We start from the raw sequence: 18,408 nt of genomic DNA, 5'->3' as shown, positions 1-18,408 counted from the left end.
GGAGAGCTAACACGTCAGGCCAGGACTCTGCAGTCTACACCATCTACAGGCCAGTGGCCACTCTTTCAAGGATGAAGATGTGCACATCCTTGATAGGGAGGAATGCTGGTTTGAACAGGGAGTCAAAGAGGCCATCTATGTGGAGAGGGAACGACCGTACCTGAACTGGGGGGGGGGGGGGGGGCTAAGCTGTTATTGCAGCCGTTCCCAAATTCTCTGTGAATAGTACACATGGCCATTGTAACTCTAGTTAATTAGTTAATGGTCACAGCAATTTGCATATGAAACTGGTCATTAGTTTCGGTCGTTATGCCACTGTATTGTTTATAAGGGTAGGGATACCTGCAGTCAGTTGAGACTGAAGAGGTCACTTATGCCCCTTTTCCACTACATGGCACCGTCTCGATTCGACTCGACTCACAGAGTGTCGTTTTCCGTTACCGTAACAGTACCCCCTCAGTGTAGCTGGTCTGCATTGATTGTGGTACCCGTTCCAGTTTTTTTGGAACCTCGACAAAGGTGGTACCAGAAAAGTGGTAACAGTTATCAAAATGCGGGTACTTGGAAAACGAAAAAGTTGAGTCGAGTTGAGCTGGTACCATGTAGTGGAAAAGGGGCATTCGATGACTGATGAAACATTTCTCTCAATAAACGTTGAGTCCAGATGAACTGATTCAACTTTCTGTGATTTATCTCAGATGACTAACCTACTACAGAAACATGAACTTCTAAAGGCTTTAATTAGCCTTGTATCATTGTATTGATTCTTGCCAACACACTGGTTTTAATTGGGATTTGACCATAATTGGACCAAAATCCAAGAGGTCACACGGCCACAAGAGAAAAAAAGTCTGTCAAATAATGAGAAAAAACATACAGCGTGCTTTATTTTTGTGAGCTTGCGAGTAAAGTTGCTGGTTAAATGGATGTTTGAGGATATTTTTGATGTCAAATCTCGTAGAATCAATATTAGTTCAATCTTTTGATACTCTAATCGGAAAAAAATAACTTTCTGTCTCATAGAACTCAGATTTAGTTAACTGAAGACAACCTCAATAATAAAATGATGAATAACACATCATATGCTGTGTGTTGTTTTTCACTAGAAAGCCAGGCTCAGTAAAACTTGGGTTCATCTCAGAAATATCCCCAAACCCATCCAGTACCCGCGTGTCAGGCCTTTAGCTCCTCGGGTGCTGTTGTAATGGAATGAGTCAATGGGCTTTGGGTGGGTATGGCTAAATCCGATAATGGTTGCAGCTTGCATTTGCTCAGATTGTAAAAAGTGGGATTACTAGCAATGTATTCATGCGAGGAGTCATCTTCTTTTTTTTGCCTATCTTTGCCTGCCAAAGATTTATCCCCCTTTTGTTTTGTCTCAGATGCAGTTTTTAAGATTTGGTTCTTGCTTCTGCATTGTTCGAAAGGTGGGACTAGCTGTGCTAAACACACGGACAGACATTTGTCACATGGACATGAAGAACAACTGTAAAGGGGAGGGAGCTGAGCCGGAAGGCAAAGCTCTCAATTTACCAGTCAGTCTTCGTTCCAACCCTCACCTATGGTCATAAGTTTTGGGTAGTGAACGAAAGGGTGAGATCGTGGCGACAGTTTCCTCCGTAGGGTGTCTGGGCTCAGTCTTAGAGATAGGGTGAGGAGCTCGGCCATCCGGAGGGAGCTCGAGTAGAGCCACTGCTCCTTCGTGTCGAAAGGAGGTGTACTGGGAGGTGTACTGGGTGCAGCCAACAGGGAGGAGACCCCGAGGTAGACCCAGAACTCACTGGAGGCACTACATGTCCAATCTGGCCTGGGAATGCCTTGGGATCCCCCAGGAGGAGCTGGAGGGTGTTGCTGGGGAGAGGGACGTTTGGAGTGCCCTACTTAGCGTGCTGCCACCGCGACCCGACCCCGGTGAAGCGGCTGATGATGAATGAAGGAATGAAGGAACGAAGGAAGGAAGGAAGGAATGAACAACTGTAAATGTATCCAAACTCAGTAAGGGAAGGGTTTATATGTGAATGAGTATCTGGTCTGGACCAAGAAGGCTTGGGCTAGGTGGAGTTTCAGTCTTAGAAACACATACCGGACATGAGTACATGCTTGAAATGACCAACCTATGACGACCACATGAAATGTCTGTCAAAAAGCAGGAATCCCAAAACAGATTTATAAAGGGATAAAACTGGCTTAATTTGACAGACATGGGTGCTTCAAAACAAAGCAGGCTGGCCAGAGGAAAGAAGCCCTCTATTTTGGTGTGTGTATGATTGCGGTCGAAGCTGTCCACTTTCTCTGACTGCCTGTAGTGTAGTCCATAATTACTTGTCAGATACACTGTGTGTGTAAGTGTGTGTGTGTGTGTGTGTGTGCACGCACGCATGGTTGGGTGTATTGTGAGCTGTCTCTTGTGGTGTACTTTGAGCATCTCGTTGCTCTCCTTCCTCTCTTGTTAGTAGGACAACCAAGATGCTCTTTTATTCCCCCCTCTTTCTCTCTAGCGCTGTCTCTTCTTTTCCCCCTCTCTCCCTTCTCTTTGTCTCGCACGTTCTCTCTCCCTCCCTCTCTCTGTCTCTAACACAATTCCCAGTGCAAAGCAGGCTTTAAAACCCCCTTTCAATTAGAGATAAATATAGCAACTGATTCACTGTACGAATGTTGTGACTCGTCCCCGTTGTTGTTAGATGACTGCGAAGTGCATCTAACCTGTTAAAACCAAGTGCTGGTGAAGTAGCACTAAATATTACAATCAAAAAATACAGCTTAGGCATCCGAGTAGCATTGCAGGCTATTCTGTTGCCTACCAACATGGGGATCGCTGGTTCGAATCCCCGTGTTACCTCCGGCTTGTTCGGGCTTCCCTACAGACACAATCATCCGTGTTGGCAGGTGGGAAGCCGGATGTGGGTATGTGTCCTGGTCGCTGCACTAGCGCCTCCTCTGGTCGGTCGGGCCGCCTGTTCTGGGGGAGGGGGAACTGGGGGAATAGCATGAGCCTCCCACACGCTACGTCCCCTGGTGAAACTCCTCACTGTCAAGTGGAAAGAAGTGGCTGGCGACTCCACATGTATCGGAGGAGGCATACAGAGTTGCCAGCCCTCCCCTGATCGGCAGACGGGGTGGAGCAGCGATCGGGACGGCTCGGAAAATGGGGTAATTGTGATTGGCCAAGTACAATTGGGGAGAAAAAGAGGGGGAAGAAGCCAAAAACAAAAAACAAAGATACAGCTTCAGCGTTTTCTTATAATATTTGGATGATGGTCCCCTGACATCAGCTGGATGGTAAGGACCGTTATTTCCGCAGGAACAAAAAGACAGAGATTTCTAACTCTTCACTGCTGTCAAATCAGTAGTCAAAAATTCTTGGAAAAATCAAAAGAAAAGTTTGGCTATTGCAAGAACACACCCGCTGTAAGTGCTATCGTCATTTTGCTTGTGCAAACAGTGCGACACCACATTTGGCATCGCGTTTGGTGTGAACGCGGCGTCAAACAATATTGGTCAGTGACGCCATCATCTTCTTCCTCAACTTAACGCTGATGTGACTTTTCCTCTTTTGATATCCAGCAGAATTGCTTCAGCACAATTTGTCTTATGACCCCTTTCCACTGCATGGTCGTGGCTTGACTCAACTCACTTTTTTGGTTTTCCATTGGGCAAAAGTTGGGGCTAGTACTTGTTTTTTTGTTTTTTTTTGGCACCTCTGTCGAGTTTCCAAGTGAGCTGATTGGATACCAACAGGTGACATGAAACACTACAGATCACTGATGGGTCAGAGAGAAATCAAACAGCTCTGTTTACAGCCAGGAAATGTCAAAGCTAAACTAGTGAAACTCGTATTATAGTTGATAATCTAATAATAGCCATCTCATGTCATGTCATGTCATGTCATGTCATCTCATCTCATCTCATCTCATCTTCAGCTGCTTCTCCGGGGTTGGGTCATGGTGGCAGCAAGCTAAGTAGGGCACTCCAGACGTCCCGCTCCTCAGCAACGCCCTTCAGCTCCTCCTGAGGGATCCCAACGCATTCCCAGACCAGACTGGACATGTAGTCCCTCCAGCGAGTTCTGGGTCTACCCTGGGATCTCCTCCCAGTTGGACATGCCTAGAAAACCTCCAAAGGAAGGCACCCAGGAGGCATCCTAACCAGAGACCCGAACCACCTCAACTGGCTCCTTTTGATGCGAAGGAGTAGTGGCTGTACTCCGAGCTCCCTCCGGATGGCCGAGCTCCTCACCCTATCTCTAAGGCTGAGCCCAGACGCCCTACGGAGGATACTCATTTCAGCCTAATTTCTAATTATAGCCTATCCATGTAAAAAAAAAAATCTTTTCAGCAAATCTCTTAATTACGCTAATATTGTTCATGTGAAGCAGCCATTTTGAGTTGGCCTTGTTGATTTTTTGAAAATAAAACATTTGTGTGGGGCGCTGGTAGAGAGAGGAGGAAAAACTAGTCAACACACCCAGAAGCGACCGGCAGGGCTTCGCTGTGAGGGGGGTACTATCTGCAGCGGAAAACGGAATCCAGAAAATTAAAGCGAGTAGAGTCAAGTAGAGAAGAAGTCGAGTAGAGCCGGTACCATGCAGCAGAAAAGGGGCATTGGTTTTGCTGTCGTCGGTGCTCCATTCATATAGTCTTTCCCCAGATAGCAAAATTGCTCTGGCCCGGACCCGTCCCACACCGACACTTTTATCCGGCCCACATACCGCGTGGAATGGTGGCACTTGGGCGGTCCGCTCCTGTTTGCCAGATCTGGGCCAGAACCAAGCCATAGCAATGCCACATGTGCCACATATTTGCCAAAGGTGGCCCATATTTGTTTTGTGATATTTGGGCCATGTTCACCATTTACCACACGGACCACTTCAGGGTCACATCCAGATTACATGTTGCCGAGAGCACCGCATCTTTGCCAAAAAAGGTCCGTATTTGATTTGGCATATTTGGGCCATATTTGCTATTGCACATGTGGGCCACTTCAGGCTCACATCCATTTTGTCAGGGCCAGAAGAAGGCCATCAGTGTCGCATCATTGCCTGAAGTGGCCCGCTGAACTGGCTGTCTGGGTCATCTTGTCAGGATCCTTCATGACAAACTGAAGGCCTCACTGTCATCTTTTTGAGGAAAAGTCTCCTGGCCTCGAGAAACTCAGCCAAACCACATAACAAAATGACTAAGATAGCAACAGTAACCAAGGGAGGGCAAAGCTTGGTATCAGTCGATTGTACCCCACCACCCTGTAGCGAACACACAAATAGCTCCCCCGTTCACTGTTGTGTGTTCCAGCAGCTTTGGGAGAAGAGGGGACTGCAGTCTTTTTTCCCGTCTTATAAAACGCCGAGTTCAAACAGCGGTTGAATGTTGCAGGAATTAACAAATAAATGTAATGTGACAGCCAAAAGCAAAGGGCAGACCACATGCTGGAGTCATAGTTTAGACATGCGTGTGTGTTTGAGTGTGTGTTCTTGTACTTCCGTCTTTGTGAGGACAATTTGAGTTTTTAGTCATCAGAGTAAGGACATTTTTTGCAAAGGGGGAATATTTTGGCCTTCGCTTCTTTTAACGGTCTATTTCAGGGTTAGCACTTGTGTTTAGGGTTAAGGTTAGAATTAGGATTAGGTTAAGGTTAGGCTTGTAGTTCTGATGGTCGAGGTTAGGGTTAAGGGCCAGGGGAATGAATATAGTCAATAAAGAGTCCTCACAAAGATAGAAGTACAAGAATGTGTTTGTGGCGGTGGGTCTGTTTCTCACTTAAGGATGGTCCACACAAGTCTGCTGCGACATTGTGTTGGCGTTTTTGTTGAAGAGATAATGAGAGAACCTGCGAACGCTTGCATTTGTATTTGTGCAGCAAAGCCGCACACTGTCCTGTAATATAAGCTGTGTTGTCCAGTGTTTGTTTGTCTCTCGTCTGTCTGCATGATAAGGATTCACTAACGAGCACTGGTGGTAGAGACAGGCATCAGGGCCCTGTGTGTGTGTGTGTGTGTGTATTTGTATGTGCTAATATGAATATGCCACCCGGGCGGCACAGTGGCGCAGTGGTTAGCACGGTTGCCTCACAGAAAGAAGGTCCTGGGTTCGAGCCCCGGGGTAGTCCAACCTTGGCACTTGTCCTGAGTCGTCCTCTGTGTGGAGTTTGCATGTTCTCCCCGTGTCTGCGTGGGTTTCCTCCAGGTGCTCCGGTTTCCTCTCACAGTCCAAAGACATGTAGGTCAGGTGATTCGGCCGTACTAAATTGTGACTAGGTGTGAATGTGTATGTGAGAGTTGGCCCTGTGATGGCCTGGCAGCCTGTTCAGGGTGTCTCCCCACCTGCCGCCCAGTGACTGCTGGGATAGGCTCCAGCATCCCTGCGACCCTGAGTAGGATAAGCGGTTTGGATAATGGATGGATGGATAATATGAACTACCTGATGCTAGAGCTTCAACTCGTCTGTTAATAGTAGCATATCATTTTTCTATGTATAAATGCATACGAGAAGTATATTCCTTGCGTATGTTGGGTTGTGTGTGAGTGTGTTGTTTGCTTGTTTGTTTGTTTGTATCTGGGGAGTCGCTGTTATTTGTACCCTAAGCAAGTCTTTGCCTTGATTGTGATGAGATAATGTCCCCAGAGGAGCCTGTGTCACTGCTTTGTATTCCTGAATGTTTATCTATTTAATGCTGTTTTTTTTAAATTGTGTATGCCATGTAGATGCAAAGTAAGTATAAAAAGTGTGTGTGTATGTGTGTGTCAGTGTGTGTGTGTCTGTAGCCCGCATTCCCGCTAGCTTGAGTTACAGAGAGAGATATGACATGTTATTGCTTGCAGGTTCCTTGACGTCTCTGCACAGCACCACAGTAGACATCAAGTGTGTGTGTGTGTGTGTGTTCATATGTCCCTGTACTGCTCCAGTTAACATCGCACACAACATACACAAGTGTGAGTGTGTGTGTGTGTGTGTGTGTGTGTGTGTGTGTGTGTGTGTGTGTGTGTGTGTGTGTGCACATCAAAATACCAAATTCCAAAAACGTAGCTAGCATGCACACTATGTCTCCTGAACCTAGTTTGATTTTAGAGCCAAGGATGGATGCTGCTGTTTTGGTTTCGGGCCACTTGTCTGTGTTCATTGCGTCATAACTATATTTGGCGTCCAGAGATACCCCTGTGGCCAAGAGCTGCACCTCTCAAACGACCTTTGAAGCATTTTGTTCACATTTTGAGATGTTTATTGTGCCATACTAAGCTCTTTGTTCTATTGCAAGCCCACAAAGTCGCGTCCCCTCACTGTCATGATTCTGAATCAATGTAATTTAACTCATTTTGTGTAAAATGAGAAAAACCGTAGCATTTTATTTTAATTTCATTTGATAGACACTCATTAAAGTGCTTGGGTAAAGGAGGGAGCGCCAATTAATGTTTCTGTTCTAGTATAAAATGTATATTCAATACACACCTATTGGTAACCATGGAACAGTTAACTTCTCACCTCTCTATTGAACCTACTCACATTTTTATCAGCTTATCGGATTAATAAATAATGACCTGTGGACCGCTTCAAAATATCACTACTTTTGCATCCATTTTTTGCGTAAATTATTTAGTCTTACATTTGGCCCACAGACTTCCTTAAGCCATAGAAAAACCTGACGGCCAGCCGTCCAACTGTCAATTTGCATTAAAAAAAAAGAAGAAAAAGAAATCTCCATGTCATTGTCTTCCCCTAAATCTTTTTTCCATCTCATCTCAAGTTTGTTCATTCAGTTTTGTGACATAGTTTCCTCAATGTTTCATTTTCTGATAAGTGTAATTGCTCATTTTAGTGGTTACTGTCAGGTGGGACCATCTTAACTTGATCTCTGGGTTTTGGACTGATCCTTTACCAAGTATCATCACATGTGTACGTTAACCCAAACATCTACACAAATTTAACTTTACATCTTCCAGATCATGGAGTACCCTGGGATACTCTGTGGGGGGTACTGTGGCTGTATGGGGTACCGGGGCAGTTCCTACAAGCCATCTGGTCCTTGTATAACCGAAGTGAGAGCTGTCTCCGAATGCTCGGCACAAAATCAAACACGTTTTCGGTGGGTGTCGACTCCGCCAAGGTTGTCCCTTGTCTCCGATTCGGTTTGTGATATTCTGTTTGTGATATTCATGGACAGACTCTGAAGACACAGCCAAGGTGAGGAGTGTGTCCGTTTTAGGAACCTCAGAATGGCATCTCTGCTCTTCGCAGATGATGTGGTTTTGTTGGCTTCATCAGAACGTGACCTCCAGCGTGCACTGGGGCGGTTTGCAGCTGAGTGTGAAATGGCCGGGATGAGAGTCAGCACCTCCAAGTCTGAGGCCATGGTTCTCTATCGGAAAATGGTGGATTGCTCCCTGCGGGTTGGGGATGAGTTGTTACCTCAAGTGAAGGAGTTCAAGTATCTCAGGGTCTTGTTCACAAGTGAGGGTAGGATGGAGTGGGAGATTGACAGGTGGATTGGTGCAGCATCAGCAGTAATGCAGACGTTGTACCATACCGTTGTAGTGAAGAGGGAGCTGAGCCGGAAGGCAAAGCTCTCAATTTACCAGTCAATCTTCATTCCAACCCTCACCTATGGTCATGAGCTTTGGGTAGTGACCGAAAGGCAGATCGCAGATACAAGCGGCTGAAATGAGTTTCCTCCATAGGGTGTCTGGGCTCAGCCTTAGAGATAGGGTGAGGAGCTCGGACATCCAGTTGAGGTGGTTCAGGCATCTGATTAGGATGCCTCCTGGGCGCCTTCCTTTGGAGGTTTTCTGGGCATGTCCAACTGGGAGGAGACCCCGGGGTAGACCCAGAACTTGCTGGAGAGACTACATGTCCAATCTGGCCTGGGAATGCCTTGGGAATCCCCAGGAGGAGCTGGAGAGCGTTGCTGGGGAGAGGGATGTCTGGAGTGCCCTACTTAGCTTGCTGCCACCACGACCAGACCCCGGAGAAGCAGCTGATGATGAGATGAGATGAGATGTTCCGGATCAGTCTGTCTCCCCTTCCCCCAAAATTCATATTTTTCCTGCGACATGCCCTGTCACATCCTTTTACTGTCTCTGTCCTTTCTGTACTTTATTTTTTGCTCTCAGTCCCGTTTCTATCTCAATCACTTCTCATTTCCAACTGCTATCCACTTCTCTCTCTGTCTGCCAATTTCTCTATCCGTGTCATGGTGTTACTGTGGGCCACTACCAGCACCACTGCGGTATACTTTACAATGTACACCGATTACCATACTGCTATACTGCTAATGTGTTCTCTCTTTACTTGAGCATTTAAGATTCATTCATGACAGACCATTCCTATAGGGATAATGGTTTCCAGTCGTGTGTGGTGTATTGTCATCTACCTCACATCATCCTAGTGAAGAACTCCTCATTCAGGCCTCCAGGTGGCGTGGCGGTCTATTCTGTTCCGGGGATCGGCAGTTCGAATCCCCGTGTCACCTCCGGCTTGGTTGGAGTCCCTACAGACACAACTGAACTTGTCTGCGGGTGGGAAGCCGGATGTGGGTATGTGTCCTGGTCGCTGCACTAGCGACTCCTCTGGTCAGTCGGGGCGCCTGTTCAGAGGGGAGGGGGAACTGGGGGGAATAATGTGATCCTCCCATGTGCTACGTCCCCCTGGCGAAATTCCTCATTGTCAGGTGAAAAGAAGTGGCTGGCGACTCCACATGTATCGGAGGAGGTATGTGGTAGTCTGCAGCGCAGCGACCAGGACGGCTTGGAAGAGTGGGGTTATTGGCCAAGTACAATTTGGGAGAAAAGGGGGGGAAATTCCAAAAAAAAAAAAGAACTCCTCATTCTTCCTACTTCCCTCCTCTCAGCACCTTTCTGCCCCTATGGCGTCTCTCTCTCTCTCTCTCTCTCTCTCTCTCTCTCTCTCTCTCTCTCCCTCCTGTTCCAATGCAGTTAACTCATCTCCCTTCTCTTATCTGTTTACATGAATGAGGCTCAACTTGATATAATGAGGAAACGCTGAATTCCCTCTGTTTTCCCATTTTCTCTTGCATTTTTATGCCCCTCCACTGATTTTTTTTTTTGCCTGTTGTCTCTTCACCGTCTTCATTCATTTTTGTATTTCTTTCATGCATTTCCTTATTATTCCCCTCTCTCTTTCTCTATCCACATATTCCTTTTCTTCACATGGGTGCTTTAAGGCAGTGGTTCTCAACCTTTTTGGGGTCCTGGACCCCCTGCGTATTTTTGATCTACCCTGAGGACCCCTCCACCTGATCTTGGGGGAGGGGGTTTGCAATTTGATAGAAACAGTAGAAACTGCATTTTAAATTGCATTATAGCATTTATTCACTCTTTGGGGCAAAAATAAGAGCTTTCAGTTGTAACTTAGATATAGTTAACAAAACAGAATTCTTATGCAGTAACTTTCAGATATATATGTAACAAAACAGAATATGTATTCAGTAACTTTCAGATAGATGTAACAAAACAGAATATGTATTCAGTAACTTTCAGATAGATGTAACAATAGAATTTTTATGCAGTAACTTTTAACAATGCAAACGGGAGCGAGATCTCTTATTAAAATACAATAAATTACACTTGTGAAACAGATGTAATTAGAGAAAAAAGTCCTGTTACCCTTTATAGTTTAGGTAGATAAAGGTCTCAGTCACATTTGAGTAAAATAATCCTATTTCTATAAATGTCATAGGATCTTTTTTTAAAGATATTTTATTTTCACGGACCCCTTGCAATTACACCACGGACCACTAGGGGTCCGCGGACCCCCGGTTGAGAAACACTGCTTTAAGGAATTCTGGGCACCCAGCTGTCGTGGATCTAATTTAGTTTACTAAACTAAACTGTTGCCTATTTAAAGATTCTTTAATTGCTTGGTCAACAGCATTATGTTACCCTGCTTGTGCTTACCATTACTGACTGGCTGTATCAACATTATCTTCGTTGTGCTCGTCACCAACTAACTGGTGGTGCCCTCATGTTTGAAAAAACACCGCAAAAGTGCCCTCTTGAATACCTCTATGGCAGATGAAGCATGATAAAGTGACCTCGAAGGTGCCTTTTCAGTGGACAAAATGTGATGAAGTGCCCTCTAGGGTGTCCTTCCAGTGTACGAAATGTGATAAAATGCCCTCTAGGGTGCCTTTCCAGTAGACAAAATATGTAAAAGTGCCCTCTAGGGTGCCGTTCCAGTAGACAAAATGTGATAAAGTGCCCTCTGTGGTGCCTTTCCAGTCAAAATAAATGGTTAAATAGTTAATAGTTCCCCGGCTGTAGTTATACTCGCATAATAAATCCATTTTAATCTTAACCAGGATTTGTAACTGTTTCACCATAAATGAATCCCAAATTTCTGCAAGCTGGTTCCCCACTACATACAGCTGGTGACCTTTTTATTTTTTTCACCCCTGCCCCTCAAACAGTCTGAGTCTGCTACTATGACATCACCATTATCGCCTAAATAATCTTTATCTTCTTTCCTGTTTTTCTTCATCTGTTGCCACGCCATGCTCCATTCCACTTCTGATTTAGAGCTCTTCATTTAGAGACTTAAAGATCTGCAATGACACATTACGAGGTGCAACTGAATGTCTTCATTTCCTCTCCTCCTCCCTCTTCTCCCTCTCCTCATCTCTTTTCACTGTTTTTTCTCTACCCCTTCTTTCTGCTCTCACGTGACTTTCGCCTTCTTCTTCTCTTTCACAGCAATACTTCACTCTTCTCATCATAACGGATGGCGTCATCAGCGACATGGATGAAACCCGCCACGCCATCGTACAAGCGTCTCGGCTGCCCATGTCCATCATCATCATAGGTGTGGGCAATGCAGACTTTGCCGCGATGGAGTTCTTGGACGGAGATGCCAGTGTGCTGAGGTCCAACACGGGAGAGGAGGCCGTTAGGGACATTGTGCAGTTTGTCCCTTTCAGGGACTTCCGTAATGTGAGTATCTGGGCGAGGCAGGTATGGACTGAGTCAGTAAATGCAAATAGTGTTTTATTTCAACCTGCTAAGAGGACCACATGCGTGGCATTTATAATGTCAGGATAGTTGCAGTGGTATCAAATAACAGTCAGGAACAGCCAAGTGCAATAGTCACACACTTGCAATGGTCTTATTTGGGGATTTTGCCCCATTTTACACCTATCTACGTTTTTTCAAATCTGTCCACTTTGCCCACTCAGCATCTATATTGCATGTGTCCTCTATCTTGTGGTTTCTCCCAGTTTCTTTGTCCTGAAAAGGTTTTTTCCTTGGAGTTTTTTCTTACACAAACGAAGGCTCTTAGGGGACACTGAGTATTGTCATTTACTGCCTTGTCGTCAAGACGAGACCAAATCCGGACCGAGTATTCAGGGAGGCGAGTCAGAATCAAGTCTGAGGCTAAAATGGCGAGACAGATTTTGTCCAATGGAGACAAAACTTGTGTAAGGACGGACATCAGAACAGTGCAAGTCCAACTGAACACCATGACTATGAGTGTAGTAGTCTCTCAGTGTAGTAACGGTCAGAATTTCACTACACTGTAATATTCAGGCTTTTTTCATCTGCCAAAGAACGAATATTTCAGATTCCAGTCAGCCAGTGTTTCAGAGAAATAGACTGATGATAGAAACAAATTAGATTAGATTGCACCTTATTGATCTGCTCATGGGAAGTTCAATATTCATTGAAGAAAAAAAAGTAAATTAAACTCTTGCACTTTACCGATCATGAAAAATTATGTCTGCATTATGCAAGACTGAGTTCAGTATGCTGTGAAGTCCAAGATGTGGACTTGACACATGACTCAAGACCGAATACGAAACTGAGTACTGCAACCCAAGTATTTGCCTGTTCTGGACAATGTAATGTGAATGTAAAGCCCTGCGATAAGCTAGCTTTGATTTTAAGGCTACAAAATTAACTTCCCTGTTATGAAGAAGTACTCTTGTTAACCACTGTACCTCTCTGTGATTAAGAGTGGCGGGTACAGGAAGTGTTTAAATGATTGGTCTATAATCTGAATCCATGGTATTTTGAATAAACCTAAAGCATGAGGCAGCACGGTGGCCCAGTGGTTAGCACTGTCGCCTCACAGCAAGAAGGTCCTGGGCTCGAACCCCAGGCCATCCCAGGTCCTTTCTGTGTGGAGTTTGCATGTTCTCCCTGTGTCTGTGTAGGTTTCCTCAGTGCTCCAGTTTTCTCCCACCATGTTAAAATGGCATCCAAGGGGTCCGCGGTGGCATAGCGGTCTAAGCATCAGCTTTGTGTTGATGCAGTTACCCACTGGGGACCGGGGTTCGCGCCTCGGTCTCGTCAGATCCGACTATGGCCGGATTCAATGAAGCAGCAATAATTGGCAGCGCTGTCTTCGGAAGGGGGGCGGAGTCGGCTTGTGTTCATCACATGAATGCGTCTCTGTGTGTGTGTTGGAAAAAGCAGTGGTTCGGCTTGGATTCGCCTTGTAACGGAGGTGGTGAGGCGTCTCCTTCGAGACTGCCGGCCGGAGAGATGCAGTTGGCGAACGCATGCAGTACGAGGCTGGGTGTTTGAACTACAATAGGGAGCGATTGGTCACTAAATTGGGAGAAAAGGGGAAAAATCAGAAATACATTTTTAAAAAAAAGGCATCTGGGTGGTGTGGTGGTCTATCCTGTTGCCTACCAACATGGGGATCTCCGCGTGTCCCTACAGACACAATTGGACATGTCTGCGGGTGGGAAGCCGGATGTGGGTATGTGTCCTGGTCGCTGCACTAGCGCCTCCTCTGGTCGGTTGGGGCACCTGTTCAGGGGGAAGGGGAACTGGAGGGAATAGCGTGATCCTCCCATACGCTACGTCCCCCTGGTGAAACTCCTTACTGTCAGGTGAAAAGAAGCGGCTGGCGACTCCACATGTATCGGAGAAGGCATGTGGTAGTCTGCAGCCCTCCCCGGATCGGCAGAGGGGGTGGAGCAGCGACCGGGACGGCTCAGAAGAGTGGGGTGATTGGCCAAGTAAAACTTGCTAGTCCCCCAAAAAAAGACATGCATGTTAGGCTTAATACTCCTGTATGTGCCCCTGAGCAAGGCAATAGGAAAAAGAACCGGAGTTGGTCCCCAGACGCTGCAGCGGCCCACTGCTCCTGTGCAATAGGACGGGTTAAATTTCATTATAACCTGTACAATGACAAAATAAAGTGGCTTTTCTTTCATGAACATAATCATTGCATCTGTGTTACTTTAAATATTCCTTATTTACTGGGTGGTCTACATTACTGTCAGTGCTGTAAGGAAATTTAACCTTAGTTACTTGCTGCCATGGCAACCATTCGGGCCGAGAGGAGGAGGGACGAGGGTGTTATGCTTCTCATCATCCTCCAGATTTTAGACTCAGAAAATCTAAAGACCTCTCCCATGTACGCTGATGGGCAATTTAGAGTTACCTTTATGGTGAGCTCATGATTTATGTTTATGCATTCCTTGCAAAGGACCTGGTATAAAAAAAACCTGAGGCTCTTTTGTGATTTAGATATGAATTCAAAACAGGGTGTAACTCGTTTTTTTTGTTTTTTTGTTTTGCGCACCCAGAATATCTGACAAATGTTTGCATTAGTATATGTGTTACCGCAGCTCTTTTTTTTCTGGGGCTTTCCCCCCCAATTTTATCTGGCCAATTACCCCACTCTTGCGAGCTGTCCCGGTCGCTACCCCACCCCCTCTGCCGATCTGGGGAGGGCTGCAGACTACCACATGCCTCCTCCGATACATGTGGAGTCGCCAGCCGCTTCTTTTCACCTGACAGTGAGGAGTTTCACCAGGGGGACGCAGTGCGTGGGAGGATCACGCTACTCCCCCCAGTTCCCCCTCCCTGAACTGAACTGGCGCCCCGACCGACCAGAGGAGGCGACCAGGACACATACCCACATCCAGCTTTCCACCCGCAGACACAGCCAGTTGTGTCTGTAGGGACACCCGACCAAGCCGGAGGTAACACGGGCATTCGAACCGCCGATCCCTGTGTTGGTAGGCAATGGAATAAACCGCTATGCTACCCGTTTTTTTTTGTTTTTTGTTTTTCAAACCACTATACCACCAACGCCTTGTAACACAACTCTTTTTTGGAATATTTGTTGTTGTATATACCTGTATTTGCACACGGCTTGAATCAGGTCTTCCTCTTTTAGATACACAAATCTTTATAGACACAAATGTGTGTTTGTGTGTGTATGTGTTTTTGTTTATCTATACTTGTGAGGACCAAATATCTTCCTAAGGAAGTAAAATAACCAACTTACCTAGTGGGGACACATGATTCTTTGGTCCCCATGAGGACAAGGGTTTAGGGTTATGGTTAAGCTTTGGTCTAGTATAAAAGTTAGGCATAAGAATTAGGCTCAGGGTTAAGGTCAGGTTTACATTTGCCAAGATAGCAAAATTGCTGTGGCCCAGACCCGTCCTACACCCGACACTTTTATCCAGTCCACATACCGCGTGGAATGATGATACTTGGGCGGTCCGCTCCTGTTTGCCAGATCGGGGCCAGAACCAAGCCATAGCAATGCCGCATGTGCCACATATTTGCCAAAGGTGGCCCATATTTGTTTTGTGATATTTGGGCCATATTCACCATTTACCACATGGGCCACACGGGTCACATCCAGATTACATGTTGCCGAGAGCACCCCATCTTTGCCAAAAAAGGCCCAAATTTGATTTGGCATATTTGGGCCATATTTGCTATTATACATGTGGGCCACTTCAGGCTCACATCCATTTTGTCAGGGCCAGAAGAAGGCCATCAGTGCCGCATCACTGCCCATCCGGATGCTGTCTGGGTGGGTTTTTTTTATTTATTTACGGTTAAGGTTAAGGTTAATTTAAAGGTTCGGGATTAGGGCCATAGAGTTTTGATTTAACCCCCCCCCCCCCCCAAGAGGCCATATATAAACAAGAGTGTGTGCGTATGTGTGTGTTTCCCTAGGCACCAAAGGAGACATTAGCCAAGTCGGTGCTGGCTGAGCTTCCTCAACAAGTGACCCAGTACTTCAAACAGCGGAATCTATCCCCTCGCAACCCGACACCTGAGTGAAGAGCCCCGAGGACTAAAGTCATATGCTGTAACATATTTTGGCAAAACGTCTTCTGTTTGTGGCAAACAATACACATTAGGAAGTATGTCCGTCAGCTGTAGACAAATGTAAACAAAAATTACTTGTACACACACACACACACACACACACCAGATAAAGATATCCTTAACATGCAACCAAGTCATCATCTCTGACAGGTTCATGACCTGAATTTGGCTTCATCCCCTTTAAAATTCCACCGAAAATGATGTTCTCTGTTTCTGCGGTGTTTCTGAGTCACAGGTGTAGGATGATATCTTACGATCATGTGAAGAGCACCTTCTTCGTCAACAGTGGCTACAGGTGTAAAACAGTTTTACCAGTGTGCAGGTCAAATGTTGGCAATTTCAGAGTCTGAAAAAGAATTTGCTTAATGCATGTGGATGTCATGTGATTGATGCCGTGTGATGCATACAGCCCCTTGGTGTAGTTATCCCCAAGTTGAACTATATATACATATATATATATATATATATATATATATATATATATATATATATATATATATATATATATATATATATATATCAGTGCTTGAAATAGCCCCACTTTGTCATGAATAATTTTCAAGTAGGTCAGATGAGGGTGTATTTAACTTTTTTGGTCAGTGGAAGGCTCATGGGGAGCCTGGTTGGAGGTCAGTAATTGCTATCCTTTCCTAGTGACTATGGTTGCATATGTATACAAATTTTCTATCCTTTTTTTTTTTTGCAGCCTTCAGAAGGTACTAAGAATAATTCGAGCGCCATTTATCCGACAGACAGCGACAGTACACCTGCTCCTATAGGCTATAGCGGCAGCTTCAGTGCTTAAGCGGGGATAGATGGAGGGTGCGAACACAGTGGAGGATAAGAGAGGGGCCAATACAGGGTCAGTTGCTAGTTTTGCAAAATCCTGTTTATCTGGTTATGCAAAAGATCTGCAGACCCTGCATGATGCCACTGGTCGCACTGTTAACAAAACAATGCTTGCAATCACAAATGCATGTTTTTTTATCACTACATATATATATATATATATATACTTTTTTAACTAATGATGAGACTATGTAACGGAGAGAGAGGGAGTCTTACATGGGACAGAAAGACATGTAATTGTGGCTGAGAAACTTTCCCAGAGTTGGATCCGAAGTCTTTGAAATGCATTTCTTGAATGTATATTTATATCGTCGTCCCGATAAGCGACTGTTTTAACATGTTTTTAATGTACCTTTTATGCGGTGTTAAATCATGTACCTGGCTGTTCTTTTATGTATATTGTTGTGTACCTTTGTACTGAACGTGTTGCTATGAATTTTATAAAGTTGTCCATGTCCACACTCAGGTCAATAAACTGGAAGAAATGTCGCGCATGTGTGTATGTATGTGTGTGTGTGTGTGTGGAAAAGGACTCTTACAGAGGGCACATTTACACAAAATATTTGATTTGTATTGCCTGTGGTTTCAAATTTTATCCTTTTAAAACTTATATCCATATCTCTCTTTATGCATGCTCAATAAGGATACATCCATCCATCCATTATCCGAACCGCTTATCCTGCTCTAAGGGTCACGGGGATGCTGGAGCCTATCCCAGCAGTCATCGGGTGGCAGGCGGGGAGACACCCTGGACAGGCTGCCAGGCCATCACACAGGGCCCACACGCACACACACACACACACACACACATTCATTCATTCACACCTAGCGGCAATTTAGTACGGCCGATTCGCCTGACCTACATGTCTTAGGACTGTTGGAGGAAACCGGAGCCCCCGGAGGAAACCCACACAGACACGGGGAGGACATGCAAACTCCACACAGAGGACGACATGGGATGACCCCCCCCCCCCAAGGTTGCACGACCCCGGGGCTCAAACCCAGAACCTTCTTGCTGTGAGGCAACCGTGCTAACCACTGCACCACCGAGCCGCCTCATATGCTTACACTTGAAGCCTAAAAAGGAATCGCAGAAGAACATGAAGGTGGAAAACTCAGGTAAGTTGGAGATTTAAGCAATTACCAACCTTTCACAAAGAAAACAATGTAAGAAGCCACTGCCTAATATCTTGTTTTATCTATTTTTTGTGGTTTATCCCCCCCCCTTTCTCCCCAATTGTACTTGGCCAATTACCCCATTCTTGTGAGCTGTCCCGGTCGCTGCTCCACCCCCTTTGCCGATCCGGGGAGGGCTGCAGACTACCATATGCCTCCTCCGAAACATGTGGAGTCGCCACCCGCTTCTTTTCACCTGACAGTGAGGAGTTTCACCAGGGGGACGTAGCTTGTGGGAGGATCACGCTATTCTCCCCCAGTTCCCCCTCCCCCCCGAACAGGTGCTCCGCCCG

At 45.7% G+C, this 18,408-nt stretch overlaps 1 protein-coding gene across 1 annotated transcript in view; it reads left to right on the top strand.

The window, feature by feature from the left end:
* The window catches only part of cpne2 (copine II), a 93,274-nt gene extending 77,232 nt beyond the window's left edge, over positions 1 to 16,042 (top strand). Inside the window, exons 14-15 of the mRNA XM_056281200.1 lie at positions 11,696 to 11,932; positions 15,935 to 16,042. Coding sequence (XP_056137175.1) covers positions 11,696 to 11,932; positions 15,935 to 16,042 — 345 coding nt within the window. The remainder of the gene's footprint in view (positions 1 to 11,695; positions 11,933 to 15,934) is intronic.
* Positions 16,043 to 18,408: the final 2,366 nt, after the last annotated feature.

This window comes from Lampris incognitus, chromosome 6 (genome assembly GCF_029633865.1).
Source record: "Lampris incognitus isolate fLamInc1 chromosome 6, fLamInc1.hap2, whole genome shotgun sequence".
NCBI classification, from domain to species: domain Eukaryota; kingdom Metazoa; phylum Chordata; class Actinopteri; order Lampriformes; family Lampridae; genus Lampris; species Lampris incognitus.
This window is presented reverse-complemented; position numbering and strand designations above follow the sequence as displayed.